This window comes from Lissotriton helveticus, chromosome 8 (assembly GCF_964261635.1).
Source record: "Lissotriton helveticus chromosome 8, aLisHel1.1, whole genome shotgun sequence".
Classification (NCBI taxonomy): Eukaryota; Metazoa; Chordata; class Amphibia; order Caudata; family Salamandridae; genus Lissotriton; species Lissotriton helveticus.
This window is the reverse complement of record NC_136069.1, coordinates 191,403,133-191,425,896: the sequence shown is the minus strand read 5'-3', so window position 1 is coordinate 191,425,896 and position 22,764 is coordinate 191,403,133. Positions and strand designations below refer to the sequence as shown.

The window sequence follows — 22,764 nt, the reverse complement described above, 5'->3', positions numbered from 1 at the left end:
CGCGGTGGCGGACGTGGAAACCGCCATGGCGGCGGTCGGGGACAACGGCGAGGCCAGTCCACACCTACCCCTGCAGCATCCGCCTCAAAACCCTCCTAGTCCGAGCTTTCAGGCCCATGTGACGCCAGTGAGGGGCAGGGTTCGCCATCACCACCTCCACTGGCGCACTGTCACATCGGACAGGTGGGTGCTGCAAATCGCCTGAAGGAGCTACTCCCTCCCCTTCGCGGCGTCTCCTCCAGCCATGCCACCGCAGTACCACCGCGTGTCGGCGGATCACTTGCAACTTCTACAAGAGGAAGTTACGGCCCTCATGGCCAAGGGGGCCATCGAGCGCGTTCTTGGGCCAGAAGTAGGGTGTGGTTGTTACTCCCACTACTTTCTGGTACCCAAGAAGGGCAAAGGGGGCCTACGCCCTATCTTGGATCTGCGGAACGTCAATGGCTTCCTCCGGAAGGAGAAGTTCAAGATGCTGACACTGGCTCAGGTCTTAGCTGCCCTGGACCCGGGAGACTGGATGGTAGCGTTGGACTTGCAGGACGCCTATTTTCACATCCCCGTCCTGCCGGCCCACCGGCGTTTCCTACGGTTCACGGTAGGCCACGAGCACAAGTTTACCGTGCTCCCCTTCGGCCTTACCAGCGCCCCACGGGTGTTCATGAAAGTAATGGCGGTGGTCGCAGCTCATCTGCGCAGGTTAGGGGTTTCAGTCTTCCCCTACCTCGACGACTGGTTGTGGAAGGCGGGCACGCCCCAGACAGTCGTCAGCCACCTCCAGACTACGGCCGACCTCCTGCACCTGCTGGGGTTCTCCAACAATGTGCCGAAGTCACACCTGTGTCCCTCTCAGAAGCTCCTCTTCATCGGAGCGGTTCTAGACTCTGGCCAGTTTCGGGTTTATCCTCCCGAACAGCGGGTTCGAGATATTCAGGCTCTGATTCCGATCTTTCAGCCGTTATCCTGAGTCTCGGTCAGGTTGACGCTGCTGCTTCTGGGGCTGATGGCCTCCTGCATCCTTCTGGTGCATTACGCCCGGTGGTGGATGCGGGCTCTGCAGTAGGACCTGAAGTTTCAGTGGGCCCAGCATCAGGGCAACTTGTCCTACCATGTCTTGATCTCGGAGGGCACTGCAAGACAGTTGCGGTGGTGGCTCACGGACCACGATTGGGTCAGCGGCAGATCCCTCTCCCTACCCCAGCCAGAGCACAGAGTTGTGACGGACGTGTCCCTCCAGGGCTGGGGGGGGCCACATGGGAGAGGCGGAGATCAGAGGCCTCCGGTCTCCGGCGGAGTCCCGGCTCCACATCAACCTTCTGGAGCTGCGGGCGATCCGGCTTGCCCTGAAGGCATTCCTCCCCTCTGTCCGGGGGAGTGTAGTGCAGATGTTCACGGACAACACCACCGCCATGTGGTACTGCAACAAACTGGGCGGGGTGAGGGCGTGGACCCTATGCCAGGAGGTTCTGCGCCTCTGGCAGTGGCTGGAACATCAGGGCGTGACCCTGGTGGTTCAACACCTGGCAGGTTCCCTGAACGCCAGGGTGGACGAACTCAGCCGTCCGTGCATGATGGATCACGAATGGCATCTGAACTCGGACGTGGCGCAAGGCCTCTTTCAGCAGTGGGGAGTGCCTTGGTTAGATCTATTCGCCACAGAAGAGAACGCGCAATATCATCAGTTCTGCGCGTTGGAATTTCCAAGGCGGCACTCGCTCAGAGACGCTTTTCGTTGCGAGTGGAGCTGCGGTCTGTTGTATGCCTTTCCGCCTATACCACTTCTGCTCAGAGTGCTGAAGAAGATCAGGTGTGACCGGGCCCAAGTTATCCTTGTGGCTCCGGACTGGGCACGAAGATATTGGTATCCAGAGCTACTCAGCATGTCTTTCGATCCCCCGATTCGTCTGCCTCTTCAGGAGGACCTTCTGTCGCAGCAGCAGGGGACGGTCCTCCACCCGAACCTGTCCAGTCTCCACCTCCATGCTTGGAGATTGAGCGGCAACAGTTGAGAGCATTTGACTTGCCTCCTGAAGTTTGTAATGTGATTCGGGCAGCCAGGCGTCCCTCCACAAAGTCGGTATACGCCTGCAGGTGGAACAGATTTGTGGCATGGTGCACAGCAAATGCTGTGGACCCACTCTCTGCCCCCCTTTCTGAGGTTCTCCTCTTCCTTCTTTCTCTTGCCCAGCAGGGCTCTGCTCTGGGCACTATCAAGGGCTAACTTTTTGCCCTTTCCGCCTTCTTGAGGCTACCTGATCAGCCTTCTTTGTCAAAGTCCCCGATTGTTAACAGATTCTTGAAGGGCATCACTCCTATGTTTCCCCCTGTTCCTTTCGTGATGCCCCAGTGGGACTTGAACCTGGTTCTGACTTACCTGATGTGCGCTCCTTTTGAGCCGCTTCATAACTGCCCTCTCCGTCTTCTTACACCTAAGACTGCTTTCCTGGTTGCCATCACCTCTGCCAGGAGGGTGAGTGAGCTCCAGGCTCTTTCCTCTAAACCTCTTTTCCTTTCTGTCCACCCGGACAAGGTTGTGTTGGGGACGAGACCCTCTTTCCTGCCCAAGGTAGTCACAGCCTTCCACATCGGGCTGTCCATCACCTTGCCCACCTTCTTTCCGCCTCCGCATCCCTCTAAAGAGGAAGAGCGGCTCCACCGTCTGGACCCAAAACGTGCGCTGTCATACTATCTGGATCGCACACGCCAGTTACGGGTGGATGACCAACTCTTTGTTTGTTACGTGGGCGCTAAGAAGGGGCAGGCGGTGCACAAACGGACCATCTCTCGGTGGGTTGTCTTGTGCATCAAGGCATGCTACTCTTTGGCTAAGAAGGAGCCTCCTGTTGGGCTGAGGGCCCATTCCACTCTGGCCGGGGGGGCTACTACTGCCCTGGGCCGGAGAGTCCCCTTGCAGGACATCTGTCAGGCAGCTACGTGGGCCTCGCTGCACACGTTCGCAAGACACTACTGCCTGGACAGCCAAGTCCGGAGGGATGGCTTCTTTGGCAGTTTTGGTGTGATCGTTGGTTCGCAGACCCACCACCGGGGTTGTTATTGCTGGGGTATCAATTCTAAGGTAAGGAATCTAATACTAACCTGTTTCTTTCAGATGCACAAGTTACTTACCTTCGGTAACGATATATCTGTAAGAAACAGTAGTTCGTATTAGATTCCTTACCGCCCCACCCATCCTCCCCGTTCTGCGAACCGATATCTAGGGTTAAGGTCATCCCCTTTCAGGGCCCTAGTTTCATGGCCCCATTGTTGGTTTTTATCATATCATGGCTATGCGTTTCTGGCGCGGAAAAGCGGTGTATAAGAACCGACGTCCGCGCGCGAGGGCGGCGTCTAAGTACTCCGGCGACGTCATCCCGGCGCCAACGACGCCGATGACGGACGCGGAGCCGCAGACGACGCCTACCGACACACAAGGGTACTGCTACGCAAAAGTTTCCGGATCCAGTCTGACGCCTGGGGATATTCAAAGGTAAGGAATCTAATACAAACTACTGTTTCTTACAGATATATCGTTACTGAAGGTAAGTAACTTGTGCATCATGTCTCGTCCTCTGCCTCCCGCCTGGATTTTGCGCCGCTCGCGTTTTAAAAGCGGCAGCGCAAACTGTCTTGTAGGGATGTCTCAGTGTGCGTGCTAAATCCAGGACACTGCGCGCTCCGGGTGACCATTGTGCACACGTGCACCTTAGTGGGAACAGTGGCCGACACTCATCTGGCGAAACAAAGGATCATTAGGAACCACCAAGGCCTTTCAAAGCAAACGTTTTAGTTTGCATGTACAAAAATATAAATCAATGAAAACTCAAATATTCAGTGTACCATGAGTAAAACGTTTGTAATGAGAAAATATAGCAATCCTCACAGCCAATTTTCCCAGGCTTATGTGTGATGTGCTGCTCCAGTACAGGTTTTTTTCTTTGAATCATCTGACTTGTCTCATTCATACCATTATAAAACAAGCATTTGCATAGCCAATAGGTCTCGCCTTTAGGAACTTATAAATATTTAGTCATGCAGCATATTAACCTGAGTGCTACATCTACTGTTCTTTAATGTGGAAGCTTTGACAGTGATAGGTACATTATCGCACTGCATTGAGAAGTACTTAAAACTTTATTTGTGTATAACTGTTAGTCTGAACTCAGATATCTGGGAGTGCTTTCATATGCGATAATGAAACAAAAAAGATTTTTAGTGAAATAAGTAATTTGCTTGATAACACAATTTAAGAGACCCAATGTGTCCAGGTTTTTTGGTTTAATTTTGTACAAATCAGTTAATAACTGGGTATCAATGTGTCTTAACTGATGAATCCTGGCTCTAGAACGGAGTACAGTTGGCTCTAATCTGCGATTCTACAAACACAGTCTGAACTCTTGCTCACTGACAGTATAGCTTTACACACATGGTCATGGGAGCTCCAGGGTGATAAATGCACCAGATGCTGAGGGTGTTCTGCTGGTGGTGCTCCGCGGTAGCTCTTGCTCCAGAAGGTGAAGTTGCTCAAGGGTGAACTGCTGCTTCAAGGGGCGAGGAATCTGGGATTCGTAGTTGTTTCAGGTTGGGCTGGTGATACAGGGGAACTTCTGCGGGTACTTAGAGGGGTTGCAAACAGAGGGGCATGAAGAGGTCAGGAGAATAGAGACAGACCGAATGATAGACATACAGGGGCATAAAGTGAGACAAAGAAGGTGGGACAGAAATTAAGATGAGGAGACAGACAAGAGCAAACCATGTGACAGACTGTGGTATGGAGAGAGGCTGCAAAATCAAGATAGGACAGAGGCAGACAGTGTGACAGAGTTAGAGAAAGGAACAAAGAGCAGAAGGCAGAGGATCAGAAACCGGTAGAAGGAAAGAGGTCAACAGAACCACAGAATGAAAAAGAAAAATATGCTCTGAGCCAAAGCGGGAGAGACAGGCAGAAGTCGATGGTGCCATGGAGATAAAGGCACGGCCAGGAAGGTGCCAGGAGAAGAACAGGGGCATAGACAGTAAGAGGGACAGGACTGGGATAACACAGAAGGACAGGCCCAGGGAGAGGAACAGGCAAAAAGGATGAAAAAAGGTGTAATGTGGCTGCCGGAAACGACCACCTTTTTTGATGGTGATCTGTGTGATATGTCATATCTTCACTGTAAGTCATTTCTGTTCCTAATAAACATGTTGGTGAACAGACTAACACTGAGCAATAATGTACTATTAATGGGCGATCTGGCTCTGCAACAGGAAGCCCCAGAATACAAACATTACTTGGGCTTAACTTTCAAGGAATGCCTCCTTTTTAAAAATGTTATTAATATTTTTAAGCAATATATAATTGTGCCATGTTAAAAATATGTGAAGATATTAAAGGACAGGGGAGACCACAAAATAATTAAAAAGAAGACTTTGGAGCTTGGAAAATTCGAATTTAGGAATACATTGAACATTATTTCTCAAAAATCTGGATGCGGTGTTTTTATTTCTAGACATTGTTACTTATAGTCCTCTAATTATTCTTGTGGAAAAAAAGAGAAGTTACGTGCAGGATCATCGGCAAACGTAGCCTCCCCACCCACGCCGCTCACCTTTTGTTGGACTTGGCCCTCTTGGCAAGGTCATCCCTGAACTGTTTGCCTTCATCCAATATTCTCTCTGACCTGTTTTTGTTGGTTTAATGACGCTGGGCACTTTACCACTGCTGACCAGTGCTAAAGTGCATATGCTCTCCCAATGTAAAGTGTATGTGATTGATTTCCATGATTGGTTCATTGGATTTACTGTCAGTCCCCAGTAAAGTGCACCAGGAGTGCCAGAGCTTGTAAATGCCAATACTGCCAGTGGGCCTGCAGCGCTGGTTGCGCCACCCACAGAAGCAGCCTTTTAAAAATTTGTCTAGGTCTGCCATTACAGAACCTGCGTGCAGTCTGGTACTGTCATGCTGGCTGGGCAAGTGCACACACTTGCCAGCCCCTAAACCTTCCCATAACTTCATATTAGTCACCCCTATGGTAGGCCCAAGGGCAGGGTGCATTGTAAGTGTAAGGTAGGACATGCTCTGATGAGTGTGGCATGTCCTAATAGTGAATCACAGCCAAATTCGTTTTTCACTATTGTAAGGCTACCAGTTCTCTTAGGCCAAGATGGGCTGCTGGAATTATTACACTCTATAATCCCAGCAGGCTCAGGGAACATGGTAGAAAGTAAAGTTTAGTATGCCTGAACTCAGAATAATAAAATACTTCTTTTAGTAAATTTTATTTTAATATCCTGTGTTTGCAAATGCTACTTTTAGAAAGTTAGCATTTGCTTGCCTAACCATTTCAGCCCGCCTCTGCTAGGATGTGTATCTGACTGTCTGGGTTATGTGAGTGACAGGGCTGGGGGATGACAGGTGGTGAATGCCAGGATTACACCTTGGTGGGAGGTGGGAGTGCCCCTGGACTCTGAATAGGGCTGTGCTCTGCCACCACAATGCTGGCTCCGCTCCCTGGGGAGCGACTGATGACTCAGCCCGACACCTGGCCCAGGAAAGGAGAAGCACTGTCAACAAGGTACTCCTGCCTGTCCCTGTCCACACAATGCTGGCTCCACCTCCTGTGGAGCGTCTGATGTGCCTGCCCCTCACACTGAAAGAAGAGACCAGAGTACACCCAGCAAAGTGCTCAGAGACTGAAAGAAGTTATGCAGAGGCCCCCCTGGCCTGCGAGAACAAAGAAAATGCTATATAAAAGTAGGAGCCCTGCTCCTTGTAAATCAGAATCCTGTTTCCCACAACGAACCTCTGCCCAACTAGAAGGAGAAGAAGAAGCTGGAAGGACTGGCCTGCTGTCTGCCTTGCTGAGGAAGGAGAGGAGAAGACTTTATGAAAAGACTTTGCTGACTTGTGCTAGAAACTTTCTCCACGGGCTTGATTGAGCTTGCCCCCTGAACTGAACCCCAGGACTAGTGGGTCCTCCTGTGCTTTGGCTCGTCTGCTATCTGAGGCCGAGTATTTCCTCCCGCCGGAGGTGAAGTCTGCCCCCTCTCGCCCCCTCCTAGGGCCATGGTACCCGGGAGCCAGCCTGCCCTCTTGCCCTTGAGAGCCTTGCTGTGTTCAGAGTCGCTCTCTGCCCTCGGGCTAAGGCCGGCCGCTCCTCTAACCCCGCCTGCTATTGGAGTGCCTGAGCGCGTCTTCAGCCCCTCTCGCCGGAATCCAGGATACGAGAGCAGCCTGGACGGCCACCCGTGCATGTCATTGCACCCGGCCGCCCCGCTTTGCTCTGTCATCCCAGGAGAGGCCGCGCCGCATTTTGAAGGGACCCCCCCCCCCCTCGGTACCGTCCGTACTGAGGGCTCCTGTGCTGCGCCACGCCTCACGGAGATCGTCCGCCTTGTGGAGAGACGCCCAAGCACTCTCCGGGACCGCCGCACACTCGTGGAGTGCGCCGTGATAACCGGACCACACTGCCAGACGTACCGACCACTGCCGCGCACAGGGCTGTCTCGGGCCGCAACGTTCTTCTTTCCCCGTTGCCCTGTGCGTCTCTACAGAGGTCCAGGTACGTCTCCCCTAGGCACAACTGAGCGCTTCCCTTGATCGCACCCGAAGCCCGGCTCAGCCTGACGTGCCCCGCAGCGCCCCTCCCAAGCGCCCTCGAGCCTCGGAGCCTCTGGCAGCAGCGCGCATAACTTTAGTAAACGACCCCGTACGCTTAATTGCCAGAAGCAGTGGTCGCGAACCTCTGCTCACGCAAGAAGCGTGAGAATTGGAAGGGGGACGGGATTTCACCCATCCGAGGCGCCGCGAAGCACTACGGAGTGCAGGACCGAGTCCCTAAGGTCCTAGAGGGGTGAAAAAGTACATAATCCGTTAAAAAAACTTCCAAGGAACTGAGAACTGTGTTGAAGGAAAAAGGGGCTAAGAAGAAACATTTTTGAACTGTAACTGAGAAGAAACGCTTGCCTATTTACAATCTTGTGGCCCAAACTAAATCGTTATATTGTTCTTGTGATAAGTCTTACCTGCATATATATATTTTTACATAAAGAGAACGTATTTTTATATATCTACAGCCTGGTGTCCATTTGTGGGGGGATTGGTACATTTACTGTGTGTGTTATTGCAAATGCTTAACTCAGAAACGCCTGAAGAATAGCCTTGGCTGCTCACGCCACGCACCTAGAGGGGGTGAGCAAGGGTAATTTTAAGGGGTCATCCTTTGCCCTGACTTAGAGGAGAGGGTCCCTGCTTGTCACAAGTGAATACTTGCGCCAACCAGAGACCCCCAATTCTAACACCTTTGTTCCAATGCTGCCAGCAGAGCGTGTTTCCAGAAAGGCTGAGCACGCATTGAGATAGGGAAAAGCTACAAGCATGGTGGGAGGAAGGGAACCTGTAAGGAATGGAGGGATGGGAGGGGAGAGGGCAACACAGGAAAAACAATGTTTTTGCCCCAAAGAAATGACCCGCTGGAGTTACGTGCGGAGTGCCTGCAAACTTTACCTCCTCACCCCCTCTCAGCTATGTTCCTAATGCTGCCAGCAGAGCATGTTTCTAGAAAGGCCGACCAAACAAGCAATCAGAGAGGGGGGGGGGGGGCAGCAGGGGCTACTTCTTCCAGCAGTTGGAGGTGCCCAGCTGCAGGGGCTCTATGAAGTGGTGAATAAATGACAAAGGTCATTAACGTGCAAATGGTCTTTTAAAAACCTGTGAAGTACTCGGGTGCGGCTGTTGTATGCCCGGGAAGCTGTCTCAGCCCGGGGGTCCACACACGATGGGGGGGAGGCGAGGTGGTTGAAGCAGAAGCCCTTTGAGCACAATGTCACCATGTCTCTTCCTCCCTCCTGGATTTCGCGCCGCTCCCGTTTTAAAAGCGGCGGCGCGAATGGTCTCGTAGGGACGCCTCATAGTGTGCGTGCTGAATTCAGGACACTGCGCGCTCCGGGTGACCATCGGGCGCGCGTACCTTGGTGGGAACAGTGCTAGGGACTGATAAGGGTACCCCAGTATCCAATCCGGTGTGTACCTAAGTATTCAATACAACAATTTAGGGAGAAAGCAGATAGACTGGGGTCTTGATTAGCAGGATCCCAGTCAGACTAGTCAAAATACTGCTTGGCACCATGCACAAAGTGGGGGTAACCATAGATTTAGATCCTACTTTCCTACAGCTTGCTAACCACTATGGGACTCAGGGCCAGAAAACAGTTGGAGGTGAATATATGGGATGCAATGATGGTAAAGCTACAGAATAAAAACAATGAGGTGCCTCAGGAGGTCGCATGATGCACATAACGATAATTGCTATTTGATCTCACGCCACAGGTGGTGCAGCATGCTGCGCAGTTGGGGGGTTGGGGGTTGCTGGTATCAGCTGATGGAAGACACAGGCTCTCACTGGGGGGTTTACCTTGTGTCTATTGGAAACATAAGTTAGTTTGAAATGCACTGACTAAAGGGGTGTTTAGATATTATTGTTAATGGGATCTGTTGGTATATGGGCAGTGACCATATTGAAGAATACTAGTGAACATGACCATTGTTGTTTTCTTGTAACTGGATAAAAATGTTTTTTTTTAAATACAATCCCACCCAGACACAGATTGGAAAGGAGTCAAGCGAATGGAAAAACACAAAAGGCTAGTAATGGCAATAAATAGTTCACACAGGCGCATTGTGCTCTGTTTACTAATTTTTGTTATTTTATCTTTTCAGGGTCTGTTATTGGAATTTGAAAAAGCTCAGATGTCTCAAAATATTGAACTACTCAAAACAGAAGTCGAACAGTTGAAATGTGTCCTTAAAGACATGTCTGAAGAAAGTGACCAAGCAAGAAGCCGTAATGAAGATGGTGCAAACCAATCATCTGAAAGGTATGGTTTTCCTCTCCTGACATGTACTTAAGTTGAATGTTATTTTACATGTTTGTAATGTTACAATAAGGGATGTCCTTATCTTCATAGTGGGGAAAATTAACGTAACTTGCACTTTTTGAACTCCATCTCAATCCCTCTGTTGTACTAGATTCAATAGGATGTGGCTACACAGGCTGCAGGTAGTATGCTCCTATTGAATTTCCATAATTTAGGTCCCATCAAAGCCCCTCTCTGAAACTCACCTGCACATGTTGTCTTGGCTCTCCCTAGATATTGTCTTGGGGCATATTGTCTTGCCTACCTGCAATCATTTCGATTCACCTTTCTACAGAAAACTTTTACATTTACTATGTGAGTACCCTCCTCTTTTGGATTTAATGTTCTACAAAATGCTTATGGTTATACAGCCATGGAGCAAAAAAGCCTTTAACCCCTTCCACGCTCATGACGAGCTGGGCTCGTCATGAGGTAGCCTCCTCGCACGCTCATGACGAGCCCAGCTCGTCATGAAACATGGGAATGAGCAAATCTCAGCACAGGAGGGGAAAACGCATAGCATCGATGTGGTTAAGACCAAGGCAAGTTTCCCTTTATCAGCACAGTCCCACTATAACCAGTAAAGTTGTTCTTCCTAAACATGTAAACTGACCTTCAAAGAAGGGTCTATCAGACTGTACTCTGGTTGATAGACATAACGCTAAAGAAAACCTTCAGGTGAATCACTTGCCTAGCACTGAGCTGGGACATCCTCACATTGCCCAAAGTGTAGCTTTTCCAGAGTTATTCTGACTAAACGTCTGATTTTGATGGTCTTTCGCATACTCATTGGTCCCAGGGTCTGCAGTAATGTACTATAGTGCTGCAGTGCACTAACTCAGTTTGGTGCTTTTTCTTGGGCCAAAGCAGAATCTAATGCAGACCTTGATTGTATTGTAATTGCATTAATCTAGTGCTTACTACCCCTGACGAGGCGTCAAAGCACTTTTTCGCCGGGTAGCACGCTACTCCAGTACCCATAGAGGATTAGTGTTGAATTAGTATAGTGAAACATGCAAGTACATTTTAAGTGCTGGATAGGTTAGTCAGTTATTTGGATTTGGAATGATAGCAGGATAGAGGAGGACAAAGGTTTGTATTTATTTATCGCTTGTTGACGCATGTTATTCAGGAAGCCTATAAAGGATTAGTGGTGAATTAATATGGTGAAATATGAGGTCATTTCAGTGGTGGATATTAGTCTGTTACTTGGAGTGAGAAGAATAGCGGAGGGATGAAAGGGGTAGAAAGATTTGCATTCATATAGCACTTGTTACCCCTGATGGGTGTTGAAGCGCTTTTCTGGCGAGTAGCACGCCACTCCGGAACCCATACAGGATTGGTGTTGAAAATTAGTATAGTATAAATATGAAGTAATTTGAGTAGTAGATATGTTATTCAGTTATTTGGGCACTATATTAGTATAGTTGAATATGGAATTTGAGAAGTGCACATGTTAGTCTGTTAATTTTGATTGAAAAGGATAGTGGATGGGTAAAAGAGTGAAGGATTTTTTTTAGGTCTTAGCAGTAGGAGGAGGCTTTTGAATGACTAAAAATGAGTTTTGGAGTGTAAGAGTCAGAGGGGAGAGTTTAGAAAGGTTTGTTTTAGGGGATCGGTGTAGTAAAAAGATGTCAGATGATGCAAGGAGGGGTAGAGCAGGAGAGAGTCTAGAAAGGGTTATTTTGGCAATCATAGTAGTGGTATGGGGTTTGAGATAAATGAGAGAATGGATGCAGAGGATATATTGATAGATGTATGGGATGAGAGATAGGGTAGTGCATTGGAAGGAGTAGTAGAAAGAAGTTTGAGATGAGTCAGTAGGTTGGGCTAGAAGATATATTGAGCGAAGTATAGGCTGAGAAATAGGGTAGTGCATTGGAAATGCTAAATTAGAAGAAAGTGATAAATATATAGATCCATAAGTACATTGAAAGTATATAGATACATAAAGGAAGGAAGTATATTTAGATTAAATATATGGATAGAGACACAGGATGAGAAATAGGGTAGTGCATTGGATATGCTTTTTCAGGAGAAAAGTAACCGACACACAGATCCAAGTACATGGAAGGTACATAGATGCACAATGCTCTGTTTGTGGATGTGGATGGTGTGGGCTTGGTATTGCTAAATGAGAAAAAGGGCAGCATTTCTGGCCCTAGTCCTGACCAGTCTCGAACAGGCTCAAACAGGCAACTACCCTTGTCCTCTCCGCCCTTAACAGGCTCAAACAGGCAACTACCCTTGTCCTCTCCGCCCTTAGACTCGACGCCCAGGCTGAGACGCCTTAAGCCTGGCCTTTTATAGCCCTATTAATCAGGTGACCCTTTCAGCCAATGGGAGCCCTAGCCCGAACGCTATCCAATCACAACACTAGCCCTAAAATCTAGAACCAATAGGAGACCAGGACCTTACAGCCAATCTTAGCCCTAGTCCAAGCACCCAATCAGTTACAAAAACCCTGATCTCTACATCCAATAAAGGCCTTAGCCCTACCAGTAGTCCCAACCCAAGTCCAAGCAGCCAATGGTACAGGTAGCCCTAGTCCCTACTTCCAATAGAAAGCCTAACCCTACTCTTAGTCCCACAACTAGTCCAACAACCAGTCACACCAGAAGCCTTAAATAGTTACTTCCAATTAAAGGTCTAACCCGAGTCCCACCCTACTCCAAACAACCAATAACATAGGAAGCCATAGTCCCTACTTCCAATCGAAATCCTAACCCTAACCCTAGCCCTAGTCCCAACCCTACAATGATTAAATCACAGACCCAGAAACCAATTAGAACCCTCAAATATCCAACCAATGAGGACATTAACCCTAACCCAATAGAAACACCAGATACAACCACCAATCAGTGTACACATGTGCCAACCACTAGCAGACCATATAAGGTCCCAGCGACCTCAGACAAGGTTTGCTGGCCAGGGAGTTGGAAGCTGCTTCTCCTGTTCAGAATCTCCTAGGAGACAGACCGGCTCAATCCACATTTTGGACTTCTGCAGGTAAAGGCTTCACTAACTCTAAAGCTAACCATACTGTTTGAATAGAACTTTACTCCCCCTGCTGGCCAAAAAATTAAGAGCACAGGCCCCAGTAAATACAGTTTAAACAGCTCACAGAAGCACCCTCTGATGTACAATATCCCTGTTGCGGAGGGGGAGGTGGGGGGGGGGGCAGGTGGGCTGGCCTCACTGGCTTGTGAAAACAAAAAGGTGGCTGGGGGTGCACTGTTTTAACAAACCGGTCTTAGCACAGAGCAAAGGAGAAATTTGGAGGGAAAACAGATCTGTCACCAAGGAATGAGAGGGACAAACTACAGAGATTGGACTGCAAATACCACAATTCAACACGTTAAATGCAAGCAATCACGGGCAGGGAAAAAACACAAGTTTAAAACACAAAACAGGTGATAAAATATGTAATCACAGGCAGGTCAAAACTGCAATTTTAAACTGTAACAACCACATGCAAAGACAGTAATCACAGAAAGGGAAAATCGTTTTTTCAACAACTTTCGTTTTGGGAAGAGACAGCACTAGTCTGTCCCCTTAACACTTCCTGGACTCTGCACACTGCAATAGCCATACTCTGACTTCCCACTCGTTCCTCCTGGTGTAACCCATTCTGCTAAATGGGAACAGTTCCAGTTAGTTTGTATTTGTATTTGTATATGGCATTTATAAAGCGCGAACTGTCGCTCCGAAAGGAGCATCCTGGCGCTGATACAGTGTACAAAACAAGTGTTAAAGCCTAGATAGCAGCCATTACAAAACTGTCTGACAGACTGTAAATCCAAGTTTTTAGTTGTTTCCTAAAGGCATTCTCCTGAGTCAGAAGTCTGAGATTTGTGGGCATGGCATTCCTTGCCTTGGAGGCCAGTACAGTAAGTGTCTTACCTCCCTTGGTTTTATAATTAAATCTTGGGATGTTAATTAGGTTGCCGCCAGCTGACCTCAGGCATCTTGAAGGGTTATAACTCACGAAACGTTTCGCAAGATACTTTGGACCTATCTTGTTTAAGGCTCTGAAAGAGGCCAGCAAGATTTTAAAGAAGATTCTCTTGTGTAGCAGCAGTCAGTGCAAGATCTTAAGTGCACTGGTAGCCGAAGATCTTCTGGGTAATTTGAGCACCAATCTTGCAGCTGCGTGTTGGACACTTTGAAGTTTTTTCAGCGTAGATTTTTTTACCCTAGCCAACAGGCCATTGCAGTAATCCAAACGCGATAATATCAGGGCTACTGCCACTGTTTTTCTGGAATCAGTTGGCAGGAACTCAAAAAACTTTTTTAGAGATTTAATAATGCTGAAACAGCTTCCTGCAGTGTTCCTTACGTGCTGATCGAAGGAGAGGGCGGAGTCAAACATGACCCCTAGGTTTCTTGCGGTTTCCACTGATTGTGGTGGAGCAGGTGAGTCATCAGGCCACCAGTCCTTGGGACAGAATTGAACATCTTTTCCCAGCGGTAGGATCTCCGTTTTATTGGTGTTACATTTTAAGTGGTTGGTGTTCATCCATTGAAAGACCTCCATCAGGCAACTCTTAAAATTTTGTTCCATATTTATGGAGTTTTTATCCATAGAGACCACTAACTGGGTCTCATCAGCGTATGATGTAACTAGTATCCCATGTGACTCTATAAGGGGGATCATATAAATGTTAAATAATAACGGGCTTAAGATGGAGCCCTGTGGGACCCCAGATGGAACTTTTTTTTCTTTGGATAAAAAAGAGCCTAAAGATACTGTTTGAGATCTGTCGGTCAAGAAGGATGTTAACCATGCCAGGGCAACTTCTGTTATACCTATACTTCTCTTCCAGTGGATCCTCATCAAAGTCATAAGCATTAGAATATTCCCGCCCATGTGCGGGACTCCGGAAACACTATATTATATGTGCCCCACATATATATACTTATATATAAATACATATATATATATAAAAACATGCAATAGCAGCCAAATACAATCAGAGCTGGAATATGCTGTGTAGAATTTCCACCATACATGAATAATAAGCATTAGAAACATGAGAAACAACAACAAAGTTTGTTTAGAAACTGTTTAAATGCTCAGAAAGCAGTAGAAATTCTCATAACTCACTGGAAGCATAGAAAGCTCCCAGGCTGCATTGCAAACACAGTCTAAAAAGACTGAAAAGCTAACCTGTAGCTGCATAGCAATAAACTGACACCGTGCCTTTAAGGCACCCATGACCCCCAGTATCCCATCATGCCTCAGGGGTGACAGTTAGGTCAGTTGTTCTTTCCGGCTCCTTCAGGAAGGATCCTGGTTACACAGCTCCACTAATTTTCTGTTTTCTGACAGAAAAAGACTTCACTTTTGTCTATTTTTACACTTACTTTGACATTTAACAACTAGTCAAGTAAGATACTATCTTTTTTAGTCAGTTTAGTGAACATTTTCTTCTGAGAGTGCCTTCACTCTTTGACAAATGTCATTCTTGTGGCAACAAGAAGGCAAAATCAGACAATCACGACGTCTGTATCTTGTGTCTGCCCGAAGATCATGATCCAGACACCTGTCCTCACTGTGAACACCTGTCAGGAAGAACTCTTAAAGACAGGGAGAGGATTCGCATTAAAGGCCTGGCTCACAGGTCATCCAGAGGAAGATCTCCGGTGAAGAAGGGCTCCAAGAAGGCTCAAACATCTTCAAAAAAGAAGTCTTCACACCCTTCAACATCAGCGTCGGGCTCGGCGCTGAGAAAAGAACCACCGGTGGATCAGCTCTCGTCTAAACTACCGTCGACTGCGGGCTCGCCGTCGAAGAGAAGACCAGGTACATCGACGACGTCGAAGGATCCAGTCCCGTTGTCGAAATCCCCTCCGCCGTCGTCAACCGGGCGCCGATCGGCGTCGAGAAATGTGACTCCGCCGCCGTCAACCGGGCGACGGTCGGCGTCGAGATCAAAGGCCCCTCCGCCGTCGTCAACCAGGCGACGATCGGCGTCGAGGGAGGTCACTCCGCCGTCGTCATCCACGCGACGTCCGGCGTCGAGAAGTGTGACCCCTCCGCCGTCGTCTAAGAAACGACGTTCGGCGTCGAGGACCAAGACCCCTCTGCCGTCGACAGGGAAACGTCGATCGGCGTCGAGGACGCAGTCTCCGTCGTCGTCTCGTCGACTCTCGGCGTCGAGGGTGTCCAATACCCCTCCGCCGTCGTCGCACAGTCATTCGACGTCTAGACAGAGGGCTCCGTCGACGGCTGGTCATCGCCGTTCGACGTCGAGACAGAGGACTCTGTCGACGGCTCGTCATCGCCGGTCGGCGTCGAGACAGAGGACTCCATCGACGGCTGGTCATCACCGTTCGACGTTAAGGCAGAGGGCTCCGTCGACTGCTGGTCATCGCCGGTCGACGTCGAGAGACCATAGATCCTCGCATCGGTCGCCGTCGAGGCATTCGAAGTCGAGATTGTTCGACCCGCCGACCCCCCAGAGGCGTGAGGCGTCGAGAAAAGAACGCTCGACGTCGAGACATTCAGAAAGAAACTGTTATCATGGTTACGGTCACAGTCTTCTGGTTCCTCAACAGCATCCTCGAGGTCCAGAAGCCCTGTCCGCAGGTCTCCTGTGCGTCAGCCAGATCCTTCGGCTGCGGAGATCAGACTATCACCTAGATGGTACAGATCATTGGACCATTGGCGAAATTCAGGAGCTGCCAAACGTATGTATGAGTATGCCAGCTCTCAACACGGGTCTCCTCTTCAGAATCTGGTAGAGGAGATGGACAAGCGTAGTCCTCCCAGGCGCAAATCACCTGTGAGAACACCAACCAAATCTCCCAGACGGGAACTTCCGGTTAGATCCCGATCTCCCAGAAAAGACAGTCCGTCAGGCCTCGATCGCCCAGAGGGGAAGATCGGGTCAGATCTCGCTCTCCTAGAAGGGAAGAGCATTCAAGAAGATTGCGTGAGAGGAGGCACAGTGCTCACCGTAAACGTCGAAGGACTCCGTCTACTTCATCTACCTCTTCGACCAGGTCTTCCAAAAGAGATTACTCTCCTACGCTGATGGATAGTCCTACCTCTAGATCTTCTCCAGTGGATGACATCGGCACTTATCTGGATGTCCTACAGAGAGGAGCTCAGAAGCTGAGCATTGAAATGTCTGTCCCTCAAGTTACTACGACAGTAATTTTTGAAACTTTGCACAAAAAATCTATCTCTCGTCCACTGCTGCCTTTAGTCCCGGGGATTATGGATTCTGTCAAGGGCGTTTTCCTAACCCTAGCGGCTATCAGAGCGGTTCCAGCCCGCATACAGAAAAAATACAAACCGGCTTCTTCTGACCCAGTTTTTGTAAAATCTGACCCTCCAGCAGACTCTGTGATAGTGGCAGCGGCGAGAAAGACTCATGCAGTGGCCGCTACCTCTTCAGTCCCACCAGACAAGGACAGCAAATCTCAAGACTCCTGAGGTCGCAAGGTTTGCAATTCAGCTGTCTCCACGCTGAAAGTCTCCAGTGCGACTGCGCTGCTGGGTAGATACGACAGAGCCTTATGGGACTCCATGGAAAGGTTCAAGTCCAAACTGCCAAAGGAAGACCAGAAAGACTATGAAGAGACTATGACAGAAGGATGTCTGGTGGCGAACCAGTTAATAAGCACAGCTGCGGATGGTGCAGTGCTAGCGGCACATTCCTACTCACATGGGGTTTGTGCCAGGAGGTTGGCTTGGTTGCGCCTTACAAGGCTGAAGCCGGATGCGCAGCATCACATCCTCAATCTTCCCTTTTCGGGTTCCTCTCTCTTCGGGGAACATGCTGACGAAGAGATGACCCGTATGAAGACAGAACTGGACACAGTAAAAGCGGTGGGTTTGGAAAAGAAAAAAGAATTCAAACGCCGCTTTAAGACCAACAGGGGGAGAGGGGCTCAACAGAGTGTTCAAACCCCTCAGTGGTCCCAAAGTAAGAACCAGGGAAAAACCCAGTTTCGAGGCAAAGCCAACAGAGGTAGAGGAGGTCACCAACAATCCTCTAACACCACGAGAGGAGAAAAAGGCCTGAGCAGTGGCTTCCTCTGGCACCGTTGCCCACTCCAGTGGGAGGAAATGCTTCACAACACCTGGCAGAGTGGGTCAGCGTCACAAAGGATCAGTGGGTGCTAAATATACTGCGCAATGGATACAAACTTCGTTTCCGTGCGCTTCCAAAGAGCATTCCTCCAAAGAACTCTTGCCCTCACCAGCTAAGCTCTCTCCGAAGAGAGGTGAAAGTTCTACTACAAAAAAAGAGCTATAGAGGAGGTTCCCCCCTCTCAAAAATGAAAGGGAGTCTACTCCAGGTACTTTCTTGTCCCCAAAAAAGATCAGGGAGACAAGTTCAGACCAATACTCGATCTGCGTCTCTTGAACAAAGTCATCGTCAGAGAAAAGTTCCGCATGTTAGCTCTTCACCAAATATGCCCACATCTTCAAACCGGAGATTGGATGTGTTCGGTGGATCTGCAAGATGCATACTTTCACATTCCGATTGCTCTACAGCATCGCAAGTACTTGAGGTTTGTAGTGGGAAGCAAACACTACCAGTACAAGGTGCTACCCTTCGGTCTCAAGTCCGCACCACGAGTCTTTACCAAATGCATGGCAGTGGTGGCGGCTTTTCTTCACAAAAAGGGTCTCTTCATCTACCCATACCTGGACGACTGGCTCCTAAAGGGCTCGTCTCCGGTTCAGGTAAAGCACGATCTGCAACTTTGCCTACACCTGTTGCACAGACTCGGTCTCCATGTAAACATGGAGAAGTCAGTCCAGCGGCCGACACAGTCCATCCACTACCTAGGCTCCGTTCTGGACACAAAATTGGGAAAAGCGTTTCCTTCGGAGGAGAGACTTTTTTCCATGAGTCAGAAATGCGAGATTCTGCTAGGGTCTCGGTTTCCAACAGCCCGACAAGTAGCATCCCTGCTGGGTTCCATGGCGTCCTGCATTTTCCTCATTCCAAACGCCACGCTGAGAATGCGTCCTCTGCAACAAGCTCTAGAGGACCAGTGGGACCAAGCGACAGGGCATTGGGAAGATCGTATCACTCTTTCCCAAGCGACGAAGGATGCCATCAAATGGTGGACTCGGAGAAAGAATGTGCGGGTCGGAGTACTTTTTCACCAACCTCTTCCATCCCAGTCTATAGTGACAGGTGCCTCTCTGCAAGGCTGGGGAGCGCACATGGGTCCACTTCAAATACAAGGTTAGTGGTCTGCGCAGGAGCAGACATACCACATCAACATGCTGGAGCTCAGAGCGGTTTTTCTAGCTCTCAAAGCTTTCTTTCCAGCGATCGAGTCCAACTCAGTCCTAGTTCAGACGGACAATACAACCACCATGTTCTATCTGAACAAACAAGGAGGCACACAATCTCGCCCACTCTCCCGAGAGGCTCAAACAATCTGGCACTGGCTTCTCTCTCGAGGCCTCACAGTAGTGGCGGTGCACCTTCCAGGCGAGTTAAACGTAAAAGCAGACTCACTCAGCAGGCACTTCGAAGATCAGCCAGACTGGGTGCTAAACGACGAGGTGGTAGAAGAGCTTTTTCGTTGCTGGGGTCGTCCAGCCATAGACTTGTTTGCAGACGACGAAAACGCCAAATGCCACGCCTTCGCGTCCAGGCTCCACCGACCAGGGACGCAGGGGAATGCTCTTCTGATGGATTGGTCAGGAACATTCGCTTACGCGTTTCCTCCCCTGGCTCTGATTCCGAAGGTAGTGTCCAAGCTCCTCAGGTCGGACATGGAGATGATCTTAATAGCTCCGGATTGGCCACGGCAGTGATGGTACATTTCTCTGTGTGTCCACACAGACGACTTCCTTGCATGCCGGACCTGTTGAGCAAGATGAACAGGAGGATACTGCATCCCAACCTCCCATCGCTGAACCTAACAGCATGGCACCTGAAGTCCTGCAATATGGACATCTGAACTTGCCTCCCGAATGCATGAACATTTTAAAGGAGGCTAAGAGGCCTTCCACGAGAGCGTCTTATGCGTTCGAGTGGAAGAGGTTTTACTTATGGTGTAGGGATCATCATCTGGATCCTACTAAAGGGCAGGAGGAGGTAATCCTGCCATACCTCCTTTCCTTGGCAACTTCTGGATTGAAATATGTTTCCATTAGAGTGCATCTGTCAGCCATAGTGGCGTACAGGAAATCGCCTCATCAGATTTCTTTCTTTCAGATTCCGGTGGTTAAGGACTTCCTCCAGGGGTTGAAGAAAGTCTATCCCCCTGTGCGAAATCCTTCTCCTCCTTGTGAATTGAACCTGGTTCTGTCCAGGTTAATGTCACCTCCTTTCGAACCTATCCACAAGGCTTCTTTGCAACATCTATCTTGGAAAGCAGCCTTTTTAGTGGCAATCACATCAGCGCGCAGAGTAAGCGAGATACAAGCTCTCTGTGCGAAGGAACCATATACTGTTTTCCATCACAATAGGGTTGTCCTGAGGGCTCACCCATCCTTCTTACCTAAGGTGGTTTCTGATTTTCATATAAATTAGTCCATTTCCCTCCCTTCTTTTTCCCCAAATCCAGCGACCCCTGCAGAGCGGTCGTTGCACTCATTAGATTTAAAGAGAGTGCTCAAGTTCAATTTGGAAAAAACCAAGGGAATCAGGAAGTCGGATCAGCTGTTCGTGAACTATGGTTCGATGAGAACAGGCTTTCCGGCGGCCAAGAGGTCCATCTCTAGATGGATTGTCTCTTGCATTAAATTGGCCTACCAGCTTGCAGGCGAGCCTTTGTTGGTGTCACCCAAAGAGCATTCTACTAGAGGGAAAGCGGCCACAGTAGCTTTCTTGCACGACATTCCAATGTCAGAAATATGCAAGGCTGCGACATGGAAATCAGTTCATACCTTTACGAGGCATTACTGCCTAGAATCTGATTCCAGGGCCGATACTCAAGTAGGACAAGCCTCTTTGAGGAATCTATTTGGGTAGCCTGCGGCCTGTACGAGCTTAGTTGTTACTAGGCTTAGTATGGGTATTACTGTATTGTTACTCACCTCATCCCGCAGGGGGATGAGGTGAGGCTCGCTATTCTATTCTATTCTAATGCTTATGACTATTGATGAGAATCCCCTGGAAGAGAAGGATTAGTTACTTACCTGTAATCCTAGTTCTCTTCCAGGGGTATCCTCATCAAAGTCATAAGCAACCCTCACGCCTCCCCGGGCAAAGGACATTCTTTAATAAGGAGATATTGTTAACCTATTTGTTACTGGGTTTGTTTTCAGTCTCCGAAAAGAACAACTGACCTAACTGTCACCCCTGAGGCATGATGGGATACTGGGGGTCATGGGTGCCTTAAAGGCACGGTGTCAGTTTATTGCTATGCAGCTACAGGTTAGCTTTTCAGTCTTTTTAGACTGTGTCTTTGCAATGCAGCCTGGGAGCTTTCTATGATTCCAGTGAGTTATGAGAATTTCTACTGCTTTCTGAGCATTAAAACAGTTTCTAAACAAACTTTGTTGTTGTTTCTCATGTTTCTAATGCTTATTATTCATGTATGGTGGAAATTCTACACAGCATATTTCAGCTCTGATTTTATTTGGCTGCTATTGCATGTTTATATATATATATATATATATATATATATATATATATATATATATATATATATATATATATATATGTATTTATATATATATATATAAGTATATATATGTGAGGCACATATAATATAGTGTTTCCGGGGTCCCGCACATGGGCAGGAATATTCTAATGCTTATGACTTTGATGAGGATACCCCTGGAAGAGAACTAGGATTACAGGTAAGTAACTAATCCTTATCAGCCTGTCAAACAGAATCTCATGCGAGATGGTATCGAACGCTGCCGCGAGGTCCAATAAAATCAAGACAGCGTTTTTGCCCTCATCCTGCAGAAGTTTGATAGCATCAGTAAGCTCGATAAGGGCAGTTTCGGTTGAGTGTTTAGGCCGGAAACCTGACTGTTGGGGATATAGAATGTTGTGAGTGTCAACAAAGGTTTTCAATTCTTGATAAACTATCTGCTCTGTAATTTTCCCCAGAATAGGGAGAAGGGATATGGGTCGAAGATTAGATAGGTCAGTGGTAGGTTTGTTAGATTTCTTCATTAAAGGCTTAACAATTGCCTTTTTCCAGTCAGGAGGAACCACTCCAGAGCTGAGTGAGGCATTGACTATCATATTAATAGTAGGATTAATTACATCAATTATCTGATGGAGTATTTTGGGGGGGGGGGGGGAAAGAGTCAGAGGGGGCTCCTGATTTACAAGCCAGGATGACCTCCCGGGTTTGCAAAAGGGAAGCCGGTTGGAAGACCTTCAGGGTGTGAAGTTTGTTTTCTCTCAACCTTAAAAGGTTATTATCATGGAGGGGGAGAGGGACAGGGAAATCCTTCTGTATTTGCTCAATTTTTTCCTCAAAATAGTCGGCAATCTGGTTGCAGAAAGTTGCCGAAGGAGGAATTTGCGGTTCCAGAGCTTTAGGATGCGTGAAGGACTTCACTATTGAGAAAAACGTTTTTTGCTTCTGCTCTGCCTCTTTAATAGCATTGATGTAATATTCCTTTTTGGCCAGCTTAATGCTATTGAGGTAAGATTTCCTGTGCTGTAAATAGAGGGTTTTGGCTGAATAGTCATAGGTTTTTCTCCATTTCCTTTCACTTTTTTTACAAAGTAAATGGCTTTCTGCTAACGCCTGCGAGTACCAAGGTGCATTTGGCTTTTTCTTCGTGCCCTTGCTTGAACGTTTGTGGGAGGGACCCGTTCTGCAATAACTTGGTGCATCCAAAAGTGAAAGTCTTTGGAATCCTGAATAGCAACCCCAGATAATCTAGGAACTTGAGATTGTCTGGGTGGGTTGGAGTTA

At 48.3% G+C, this 22,764-nt stretch overlaps 1 protein-coding gene across 2 annotated transcripts in view; it reads left to right on the top strand.

Moving 5' to 3' along the window:
- The window catches only part of MORC3 (MORC family CW-type zinc finger 3), a 644,813-nt gene that overhangs the window by 560,785 nt on the left and 61,264 nt on the right, over positions 1 to 22,764 (top strand). For both annotated transcript variants that reach the window (XM_078656878.1, XM_078656879.1), the window contains exon 16: positions 9,695 to 9,852. In XM_078656878.1, coding sequence (XP_078513004.1) covers positions 9,695 to 9,852 — 158 coding nt within the window. The remainder of the gene's footprint in view (positions 1 to 9,694; positions 9,853 to 22,764) is intronic.